The sequence below is a fragment of the Phoenix dactylifera genome, chromosome 6 (genome assembly GCF_051530095.1).
Source record: "Phoenix dactylifera cultivar Ajwa chromosome 6, Ajwa_hap1_PhDact_Kaust_v1.1, whole genome shotgun sequence".
NCBI lineage: Eukaryota > Viridiplantae > Streptophyta > Magnoliopsida > Arecales > Arecaceae > Phoenix > Phoenix dactylifera.
In genome coordinates this window covers 2,942,712-2,954,759 of record NC_143195.1, presented here as the reverse complement: position 1 = coordinate 2,954,759, position 12,048 = coordinate 2,942,712, and the positions used below count along the sequence as shown (strand labels likewise).

The 12,048-nt window shown below is 39.9% G+C and overlaps 1 protein-coding gene across 1 annotated transcript; it reads right to left on the bottom strand.

Annotated features, from left to right (window-relative positions):
- Window positions 1–850: 850 nt before the first annotated feature.
- On the bottom strand, window positions 851–6,724 carry LOC120103772 (uncharacterized). The gene is made up of 3 exons (XM_039126847.3): window positions 6,434–6,724; window positions 6,181–6,311; window positions 851–1,221 (listed from the first exon to the last, which is right to left on the bottom strand). Exons 1-2 carry the CDS (start codon window positions 6,629–6,631, stop codon window positions 6,183–6,185), a joined length of 327 nt encoding a protein of 108 aa, XP_038982775.1. The 5' UTR covers window positions 6,632–6,724; the 3' UTR covers window positions 851–1,221; window positions 6,181–6,182.
- Between the last annotated feature and the right edge of the window lie 5,324 nt (window positions 6,725–12,048).

The window sequence follows — 12,048 nt, the reverse complement described above, 5'->3', positions numbered from 1 at the left end:
TAGAATTAAAATCTCTGCCCCCATAGTGCACCCGATTGGGAGATACCAGGGGATGCATCCACAGTTACAATATTGTCTGAGCTAATGATAAATTCTCAAATTATTCTAAATTTTCTCTTGACAGAATAATTCTCCGAATTATTCTCCAAAATGAATCAATCCAGAACTATTCAGTTATTCTCAAATTATAAACAATTTTAATAAATTGTTCATGAGTTATTCATGACCAATTAAAAAATTTATATTACAAATGAATGGTACCATATATTGTTGCTGGGAGTGATGTTTTGTACTATCATTTATTATTTCTGCATCCCCCTATTTCGCCAATATTATATAAATAAATTTACATATATTTTAGAAATTATATTGTTTCAGTTTTCTAATTTTTGCTCATTCATACTCGAATTTTTGATGTTTTTGCCAGATTCTCCAAATTCCGGATCATCACCTCTAGCTAAATTGTTTCCAAATACCAAATTTGTGATTACGAATGCACCTCAGAAATCTGGAACAATTTAAATGTTCTGCAACCAGCGAAGGAATCAGTCAATACATTTCAACTGATATCTGACAGAAACTTGACTGGTACATAACTAGAATATCCAGAACATTTGTATAAATATAAACACTTATACAGAATTGTCTAATATAAAACAATTTTATTTCGTTGGCCTTCATGTCCTCCACTAGTTCTATTCAGCATAGCATCAATGAGATGAATGAAATTCCTCATGTACCGCTCACCACACATTCGAAGCGTATAAGAAAAGAGACAGTATGCATGTTTTATATGATATATCAGGATCCTGATGCATTTGCTATCGTACTGCTTTGCTCAAGTCACCCATTTAAGAACTCATACACTGCCATTTTATATTCAAAAGGTAAAGATCAATTGGAACCCATGACCTCAATGTATCAAATGGCCTTGTCAGCAGAAGCACATATGACTGGGCAGTGTGAAGGTTTCCAAGAGTTGATGTTAACAAGACAAGTTTACTGTACATATTTATATAAGAAAAATCACAATGAAATTTGCTACATATGAAATTGATAAGCATACGAGTACAATAATATTATCTGAATACTGATTATAAAGTAGCTTTGCATGAAAGAAAACAACAGTCTATCCACTGACAGCTGATTATGTTGATTTACGTATCCAGAGACTAGGTGGCAATTATACAGCCAACCTAAATCCATATGCCTTCAGATGGCCTGCATAAATGACCAAAGCCATAGAAAAAATTTAACAAGAAATTATTTAGAAGAAAATCCTTTATAAATCAGTTCTTTGAAAAGAAAATTTATCAATGAGATCATCCACAGGAAAGAAACAATAGCCTTCAATATTACTAACTCAACTAACAAAAAAATCGCAGATAAAACTAGAAGGAATTGCCAAAATAAACTTGAACAACTAGCAGACATGTATGCCTTCTTGATTGTTCAATGAAAAATCAATACTTCGGAGATGCATGATAAGCTTTTACGTAGAAATTCCACTTCAAAGGGCATAGGAAAAGATCGATCGAAAGCCATTTCCTTGCTGTGTGGCCTGCTTCATAAGCTGGCCACTGCATTTTATTGTATTCCTATAGTCATGTACTGGATGCTCAAGACTTCTTCTAATCAAAAGCTGAGGTCGTTGAGTTCAAGAATACCAATGAGCACCTACTGACCAATGTACTGAGCTTACCTCTGCCCTCTTTCATATCGATCAAATTTATATAAAAAATAAAATTCGAAGCAATCAAGTTTATAAATATAAAATTCAAACAATCATGAGATTTCCAATAGATGATTTTTTTCACAAGGGTGCATCAGCTTCAAAATTAGTGAGTAAAAGCTTTCACGAAGAATTCACAATACCTAGCAGTATCATTGAAAGCCATTGTGACTAATTATCATAACCTGTTAATCCAGTTGGATAATGATGTTCCACAACTTCAACATTCATCATATCACCATAAACTAGTCACCTAACATGTCACAACTGGGTGTTGGTTTTTTGAATTCTTATTTGCCCATTGTTCTTGTTAAAGACAACTTCTAGTGTTACTTCCAGTTGTTCTGCATCCTTCTCAGAACTTCCATCCATTTTATTCTAGGTCTTCTCTTTTTAGTCCTTTTAACCAAGGTTCGCCGTCTCGGTCCCGGATCCCGTACCAGTGCCACATTAGCATAATATTGGTACGGTACGATACGAAATTTTTTTGGCGTACCGACATGCCAGTATTGGTACTGAATTGGTACGGTATAGTACCCTCTGTACCGCTCGGTTCAGGTCGGTACAGCATACCATGCTTTTAACACAGTTTTAACTCTCGAGTCTTGAGCATGTCCAAGGTTCTAAAAAGCAGACCATGTAGGCGACTGGTCAAGGTAGTGCTAAGCACTAAGACATGGCCACTTTTATATTTCTTTAGAGAAATGAGAGTATACTGTGAAACAAGTGGATGTACTTATCAAATATGCAGGTTTCTACAACGAAAGGAGGCATGAGAGGAAGGGTGGGAAAGGGCTAGCAGCCACATGTGAGACTGAGTCTATGAGTGCTACATGAAAGACTTCACGTCCACCTCTGGTCAGATATGAAGCCTTTCGTGTATGTATATTAATAGATTTGGCACCAAGGTTTAAAAGTTACTTGAGATAATAAGTTTGGAAAAACTTGTTTGCAAACTCAAAAAAAAAGGTCTGGAGAAGGAATATCCTTATTTCACCCTTTGGCATGTTATTTAGCAAGATGGATCCATGATGTTTGTTCTGATTCTTGAAGTAGGTTGAATTGAATGGAGGCACGAGAGAAGCAGAGGTCATAATAAATAATTAAAAGCAGATGCACTTAGGTGTATAAGGAAAAGAAAACTTAGATAATGCAAAATGATAGGAATTAACTGTTTCCATGATTGTATCTCAGAGGATACAGTATACTTAGATTGAAATATGACTTCTACCTCAAGGTTCATCAGAAGTTGCAGCTGAGCTGCAGTTTCAAAGGAAAGATGGTACCAGTGTTACCTAGACATTTGGCATGGGTGCCAAGCATCCAAATGTCCTCAAGTGTAAGACATGACAGCATCCACCAAAATAAGCACAAGGATAGGGCATATTTATTGTGGACATGGCTTGAGGACACGTGTTGTGCTCAAGTGTTGTCCTCAAGTATCCTGATAATTAAATGCATATTAAGATACAATATTAACATTATTTGGTTTATATTTCATGTTTGTTTTTCCACCAAGGAGAAGATCAGGTCTGGATCAAATGTGCCTCATACATTTAAATGCAAACCCAATGTCTTTGTTAAAAAAAATACTGAATTCAATCAATAAGTTTCATTATAATTGTAACATAGTAATCCTCAGTATGTCACATGTTCGAAGAATGAAATTTTGAACTTTTCCTCCATCTATGTTGATATAAGTGCTGTCATCTTCATCTTCCCTTAATCTATCCAACCTGTCATGATCAGCATATTCTGTAAGAGCAATCTTGGTCAAGTTATAGAAATGTCATTGGTTTCTTTCCATGGTTATAATACCATAGAGAATTACTCAAATGTTCCTCTTAAATTCATGTGGAATCTTATGTAACTGCTTTTGTAGGGGAAACATAAAATTTTTTTGATGAGCATGTGGTCTTGAAATAATTTTCTTTATAATATGTTTCTTCATGCTTCATACTTACAAGCAACTGGAGCATCTGATGCATGCTCTTCAACACCATCCTTGTGCCTCAGCATAGGAGCTACCTCATGCTCTGGGTTTTTCTACCTAGCTGCCGATTCCCAAACTTTTTTAGCATATATGCTGACCTGAGTTTTCCATTTTATGTAACCAAAGGAACTATAAAAAGTCATTCAATGTAATCCAGGCTACACCTTGAATTCAAGGCCTGTTTCATTGTAATTCCGTATGCCAACAACTCTAATAACAACCAAGCATTCCTATTTATGCAACCTCTTTGTGCAAAAGAATATTATATCTTTTGGCCCTAGGACAAGTACACCCAAAAGACGATCTGAACTAGTAATGACAATCAAGAGTTACTAGCTTCTAGAGAATGTTAAGAAATAAACATAGTTTCTCTCTCTCCATGTCACCATTTATATATTGGTTTTGTTGATCTTGGGAACCAAGACCGAATTATGATACAAAGACTACATTATGATTAGGAGTCAATGTATATTTACGGAAATGGGATCTACATGTTATGCACCAATCATGGTACCTAACTCTCAGGAAAAATTATGAATACACGTACAGGCAACTCTTCCAAGCTAAGGAATAGAGGAAGAAAGTATAAGATTTATTTACATTTGTTATATGCACCACCATATATTTAGTATAATAGATTAAAAATGTATCAATAATGAACATATAAGTGTCTCATGCTAAATTCACTCACTTCTGGATGCAGGTCCATGGTAAAGTTCATATCCTTCAATCCTTATTGGATATGGATCAAATCATATAGATTTTACAAGATCAGACTCCTAGAAAACTAATTTGACCAAAATCCACCAGTCAACACCCATAGGCCCACCTCAACATATTTGCAGGGGATTGCTTTCCTCACCATGTTTTTTGCTGTATAATGCCCACACGTCTTGAAATTGAATCCAAATTAACATTCTAGAAGATGAGGGAAGAGTATCTTCGATATCAGCATGATTTTATTGTTCAATGATTTCATTCATTCTTGCAAACCTCTCATCCACCTGTGCAAAAATCCGACTAAGAAGCAACCATTCTTCAAGCATCCTTAGAAGTATCACTTAATGCAGGTCCATACCTAATGTATGTACCTACCGGAGAAGTAGGGCCATGGTACAAAGGTATTTGCTTCTGCACTGCATGACTGTCCACATGGGTCTGTACTGGTGTATGCCAGACTGGAACACAATAGCATGCACTTATTTACATTGTTATCATCCCGGCATATGACTGATGGCATGCACTAGCACAATCTAGTTTTCTAATTGTCTGGCCCTGAGTAAGCATCGAATACTAGTGTATCACCCCAGCCTACGACTTCTCATGCAATATTTTAAACATTGTGTTCAACTTTCTTTTGCCATTCAGCATGCAAACTTAATCTTCCACTACAAGGTTCTACAACCTTTTGATTTAACAGAATCAGAAGTTTGTTAGATTGGTGCAGAAATTGCAAGAATATGACACGATATTGCTACTTTATGCAAAAGCAAGAAAAGAGAAACTAATAAGTAGGAAGAAGAAAGGAAATAGAAGAGGAGAAAAGAGTACTATCAAATCCATCACAAATATCAAAAAAACCTCCTTTTGAAGATAAATAGCGCACTTTCTGCAAACGCCAAATCTCAGCTTTGTTCTTCAAGCAAGGTGGATTATAATACCCAAGATTTATTCAACAAAATTAGAATAAGTACATCAAGAAGTATTTTTAATTTCTTATAGATATCTAACTTCTCCTTTCTCTCGATACCGAAGTTCGCCGTCTCGATACCGGACCCCGTACTGGTGCCACACTAGTATAGTGTCGGTACAGTACGGTATGCAATTTTTTTGGCATACCACTACTCGGTATGCCACCGGTACCGAATCGGTATGTTACGTTCAGTACCGTCCAATTCGATACGGTACAACATAACATGCTTGATACATAAGCAAAAAACAAACAATTTTTGCAGCTACCATTATCAATGATTGTCAACCAGCAGAAAAATAATAATAATAATGCACTAGAAAGAAAACCTCTTGATAGCCCAGCTCTAGAAAGAAAACCTCTTGATTCGTCCTGCCTGCATGCATTCTTAGGCACACCAAGACATGAGACTAGATCATCATGTTGTATCAAGCTGCTATAACTTGATGCTCTTGATGCAGCATGCATCCTATTTCCAGAGAACACGATTGGCAAGAAATGTACCAAGAAACAGCAAAGCATTGTGCACTTTATTAATTGCAAGCTATTCCTATATTAGAATATATTTTGCAACAATTTTTCCTACAATGAAGCGCATGACACGAACCGACTACACGCACAATTAAAATAAAACCAGAGAATACTAAGAATGGTTCTATAAAAATTTAAAAAAAAAAAATCATAAAGCACAAAAAGATGAGCATAAGTAAGAACAGACTCTAAATAACGGGAAGGAAAGATGCCGTGTGAATACCACTCACTTACCATCATGACTGATCGGCAGCAGGGGGCGGATGACTGACGACGATGGGAGGGCGGAGAGATCGGTGCTCCGCCTCCTGCTCCTTCCGGGCATTGTACATCTCCTCGGTCTCCACCGCAACCAACCTCTTCACCTGAACCACCACAACACGGTCGCAATTAGCAACTTGAAATCGTTTTATTTTTTGAAAGGGAAAGAAGATGAGGAGGAACAAAAAATTTTTTGAAAGGGAAAGAAGAGAGAGAAAGAGAGCACCTGGTTGAGCATACCGAGGAGGGAGGGGGTGGTGCGGTGGATGACGGTGCGGTTGCAGCGGCGGAGGCGCATGGCTTCGAGGGTGCGGCGGTGGAGGCGGCGGGTTCCCGGGAGACCGCGCACCAGCGTGATGTACAGCCGCGGGCTCCACTCGATCGGCACCCGCGCCTTGAACGCATTGAACGCGCTCCCGGTCATCCCCACGGCGACTCTTCTCGCTCCTCCCGCTCCGCCTCCAGCTACGGCAACTGGAACTCGAGCGCCGCCGAACCTTTGGAACCAGGGGCCAAGACGGTAGGGCTATTTCGGGAGCGGGTAAGCGGATCTTTTAACAAAATTGTCATCCGATACCCGATACGATCTAGTTACTAGGTAACACGGCAATCAGACCGGTGATACGAGATAGACCAATCAAAAATTTAAAACTGAACCAAACCATTTTATTAAACTGATAATCTAAGTTGATTTGTAATGATCTGAATCAAATTAAACAGATCAAATGGTTAAATTTTGCATCCTAATTTCTTAGTTGGAATCCCACTTTTGACTTTCATTTATGTTTGAAAGTGAGATTTTTTTTTGGATTTGCTTCAGATTTAGGGCCATCTGAACGGATCAAGAAACTAACTCTTTTTTTTTTTCAACTTTCTAATATCAATATGAGATCCATGAACCAATTCTTATCTTAATGCTTTGGGTATACAAAGATATGAAAGACAACATTGTGAATTTGCACCAAGCATCTAAAGAAACAAAGAATGAAGATAGCATGTCATTATTTTTCAGCAATATATTTCTTTACCATTGCAATCATCATCTAACTCTACATTCGACAGAAGTTCTATTTAACATAATAAAAAATCTATTAAAAGAAAATATTAAATGATAAGAAAAAGATGAGCTATTTTTTTAAGAAAAAAATATATGTTTGATTGGACACTATGGAATCTCTCAATTAAAATCGCATACTATTGATTATTGGCTGGATGCGCATTTGCATGTACACATTCACTAATAATATTAAATGGGTAGATATTGCATTTCAATATCATCTTTGTAAATTCCAACGTCAACCTCCGTTTTTCAATTATACCAAGAGTTTTGCTCCCAATGATAATAATAAAACAATAATAGTTATTGCTATATATTATAGTATTATTGTACTATTTTTTTGGACCAGAGTGTGAGAAAGGATTGATATGGCACATCGAGGGATTGGAGAAAGGGCGAGAAACTTTCTCCAAGATTTCTCCCTCCACAGATAACTGAGAGACCGGAGGGAGAGAGGACGTTTTCTCCATTCCTCTCTTCCCCAAGGACTAGGAGAGAAGGCCACGTTCGCACTCCTCTACAAATCATTTCTAAGATTATTTTAATCCATATTTGTGTGGCTAATATCTTTTCTCTTTATTTTTTTTAAAATAGTTTAAGATAGTTCATATGTCACTACCATCCTCGCTGTTCACGGGATAACGAGTGGAACTTGAAACCGTGGTGAGTTGAAGAAGCTATTGGAAATGCCAAACTAGCTTCCGCTTGTTTTGTTTCTTGCTTGAGATGGAGGGAAGGAAAAAATGGGAGAAGATGGACCGAGTTTTGGTGCAACACAATCTTGCCGGCCAGTCATGGCTGAGGAAGGCTAGGCTCGGGGATGGCGAGGCCGAGCTCCCGGCATTCCCGAAGCCTCGCAGGCCTGCATTTCCGGCTCTCTCTCTCTCTCTCTTTCTATGGTTGGAAATTCGAATTTGGCATGGCAAGTTAGTAACATTCTTTTTGAATGCAGCCATGTATGTCTTGGTGTATACATTCTTTGAGACATGTATGCACACATGTATGTAAATACCAGCATCTTACAATATCTACAAATGTATTTAGCTCAGTCTTTATATATGTATACTAGAGAATGACATGAGCGATGCATGTAATAAGATTGGAGAGTCGGCATACGTCGCAATCCAGAATCTCATCTAAAAAGACTAAAAATATATTATTTGGGTTCTTTGGCCCGGCATAAGTTTCTAAGAGCTACCTAGTATATAGTCGACGTGAGACTAAATATACGCCCATACGGATCCTCACATACTTTCCCCGTTTAAGCTCCGGCATCCTCATTAGGCTAAGGGTTTAAATTTATTTAAATCTAATCACAAGCATTATGATCGGTCCGTGGTTAGGTTCAATAAGCTTGTGCTGCAATGTCCCTTAGTCCACATAGATTATTGATTGGGTGCTCTCTGATACTATTTGTCACGACTAAGATCTCACTAAAAAAAACTAGTTGAAATTTATTATTCGGATTCTTTCGCCTTGTATAAGTACCCAAAATCTATGTCGTACATAATCGATGTGGGATTAAATATACGCCTGAACGGACTCTCCCAGCATAAACATGGAGCTTTATGATAAATGAGTTTTTTGGAATTTGGACTATATAATATAATACATATACATAAACAAATATTCACATATACACGTTAGAATGGATTTATAATGGTTGCCTTTTGACATATGCAACTTAATTTGTTTTTTCATTATTTCCTTCATCCAGCCATTCCAACCATGGAAGGAGCAATGCTGTTTTGGCAATGATATCAAGCAAGGTTAGAACTTGAACCTTGATTTTCCTTGACAAAATGGTCGTCAAAGGTTGGTTTCGGTCTTTCCATTGCTTTGTGGACTTAACAAAGTGATGGTAAAGCATCGTAACATGCTATATTTTGTTATAACAACATATGTGACGATGAGTAACAAAACATGCTTTGGTCAAAGTTCACAATTCAAAGCATCTTACATCAAACACAATCATGTTGTACATTATGTTAGAAATCCTAAGCAAACACCGCAAAACATGTCAATCTAAATCTATGAGGACTCATGTGGAGCCTTCACCAATTTCATGAGTAGCTAAAGGCATGTCGCAAGTAGCAACAAAATAATGTATGTTGCCGCCGAATCTGGACTGAGGTCGGAGTGCAGCTCAGACAACCCTAAGGTCATCTAGAGACGAGCTAAATAGGCTGGTCAAGGTGCAGGGGGTGGATCTCCTTCGGATGTGGCCTGCAAAAAATCCGCTTGCCGAAGAGTTTTCAGCGGAAGACCCTCCGATGCCTAAGTCACAATAACGAGGCAACAACGTAGAAGGATGAGAATTTCAGCCGAGTGTAATCTTTGTGAGTAATATTATATGCATATCTGAGGTCTTCCGGACTGCCCTTTTATATAGGGGGCCTATCTTCTCGTTACCTGGCCTAACATGGCATGCAATGATGGCCAAGTAACAGTTGAGGAGTGGGTGCCAGTCCACTAGGTGGCAGACAGCATTGGAGGGGCACATGCCATGGCACTGCCATAATTGTGGGCTGCCAGAGTTGTCGATTGTTGGGATTGTCAGTCCTTTTTGACACGTGCTAATTATAATCTTTGGCTGATGGCTCTTCGGCCGGGGCTGAGGTAGCTCACTTCGGTTAGTCGGCTACTCGGCTGGGGTCGAGGTTGTTCTCTGCAGCTTACATCCGAGATAAAGGGGTAGGTATGGCCCGAGATCAAGATGTCCAATATTTCTCCTAACACTTACCTCCCACTTCTGTCAAGTCGCATCTCAGTTCGGATGACAGAAGTCAAGTCGCCATTTTGATGGAGGACGAGACATTTATCATGGGCAATAAATGCGCTGATCTATCTTTTCAAAGCATCAACGAATCTAGACCATTTCGAGACGTCATCGTTGTGGGGTGACTTTGAGATGCTATTAATGCAGTGATCCGGCGGATCGCCCCTGTCATGTCCTATGTTGACACATGGCTCGATTTGCTTGGGTAGCCGGATCAGTGTTTCGATAGGGGCCGTCTGCGCCCCTATATAAAGGTGTTCCCAACCTTCGGTCTCTACTCCTTTCTCCATTTGCTCCTCCATCCAAGTGTTTGAGTGTCTAGGCCCCTAGGTGGTGCTCCGACGAAGTCCTTCGTCTCCGGCATCCTCCGTGCTTCTCCATTTCTGGTAGGTCTTCAATCTTTGGTTGCTCAACCCTTTTTCTGTCTTCTTCTTCTTCGTCTCCTCGTTCTTTTTCTTGATATTTTCCTTCGTCTTTCTTTGGCCACCATGAGCAAGGTTGAGGCCAATGCCTCGAAAGAGAGTTGGTCATCTAACTGCTCTTCTCAAGGCTCGCAGCTGTCGCCTTTGGGTGAGGCTAAGTCTGTCCGGTCGGGCCTGGAATATGAGGTATCCATCCTTACTCGGGGGGAAATTGACCTCATCTAAGCTTAGCATTTTGTGTCTCCCGAGTTCACCCTTGAGCTCGCTAGTTCCAGTGACCAGGTGACCAACCCGCACCCTTCTTGGCTTGGCTTGAATGAGAAGACTCTACAGGTCGGGCTAAGACATTCTCTCCACCCCTTCTTTGTGCAATTAATGGGGTCTTACTATCTTATCCTGACCCAACTGGTGTCGAACTCCTAACGGGTCTTAGTTAGTTTTCTTTCTCTTTGTCTCCTTCGAAACATTTGAGCCTTGGTGTCCTTTTTTGATGGTGCTTCACCTTGAAGAGGCATCCTCAGGATAGCAACTGGTGGTATTTTTCTCTTCGAAAAGATTACCAGCTGCTCTGAGGTACTCTCTATTCCATCCATAGATAGAAATGAAGGTTTTTCTTTGTTCGCTTCGAGCAACCATGGGGTTTGATACCGTAGGGAGGGGCCTCGAAGAGATCTGAATCAACCTCCGAGGTTGTTTGATGACAATCAAAGGACCTTGGACAAGCTTCTAGAATCTTGATCTGAGATCCCTACCCTATAGAATTTGTTGTTCGAGGAGGCTCTGATTAAGGCCGGTCTGAGCCTGGCCGACACCTAGGGTAAGCGTCTCCTAGATTTTTCCTATCTCTTTACCTCGGTGTCACGGGCTAACTTTGTCTTTGTTTTTGCAGCTCTTGCCGCCAAGAAGACTAATTTTGTGCTGATTCATGAGAGAAGAAAGGTGAAGAAGAAGTTGGCTGTGGCCGCTGACGGTGAGGCCTCTCAAAAAAAAAAAGTCGAGGAGGGAGTCCTCCTCGACTCCTACTACCAAAGCTGCTGTCAAGACCACTGTCGAAACCTTAGGGCCTAAAGTTCCTCCCGAGGTGCCCGTACCTCAGGGGGAGATCATAGAGCTCGACCCTGAGGTCGAGGTTGTTCATCCAATTAGGTCAGTCTCTTCGGAGGGGGTCATCCTCACCCAATCCTATCCTACCACCATGCCTCCCCGCCAACCATTTCCCAAGATTCACGCCTTCGCTCGATTGGATCTGGGTCCGTCTACTCCAACTAAGGAGGACCCCTCAACCTTGTTCCACATCTCCGGGACTTGTTTCCTAAAATGGGCGATCGAAGAGTCTGACTTGGTTCTAGAGTCTGCCGAAGTAGCGACGGAGTTTGTTCGAGCCATGTAGCTTCTAGCTAACAGGGAGTTCATGCGCTCCCTTGACCCCACCGAGTTCTTCGATGGGGTCTTCACCATGGTCCTTGGGTAAGTTTCATAGATCTTCGTTAAGTCGCTTTCCTCGAAAACTAATCCTCCTCCTTCTTTTTAGCACGCCCTTGAAATCGACTGCATGCATGAGAGGATTAAGATATTCTCGAGGA

What these genes read in the sequence shown, in the direction of transcription:
- LOC120103772 (XM_039126847.3), bottom strand. Translation starts at nt 6,631, where the DNA reads ATGACCGGGAGCGCGTTCAATGCGTTCAAGGCGCGGGTGCCGATCGAG. An exon ending in TCCTCGGTATGCTCAACCAG is followed by an intron (nt 6,312 to 6,433) that starts GTGCTCTCTTTC and finishes GTGGTGGTTCAG; the next exon opens with GTGAAGAGGTTGGTTGCGGT.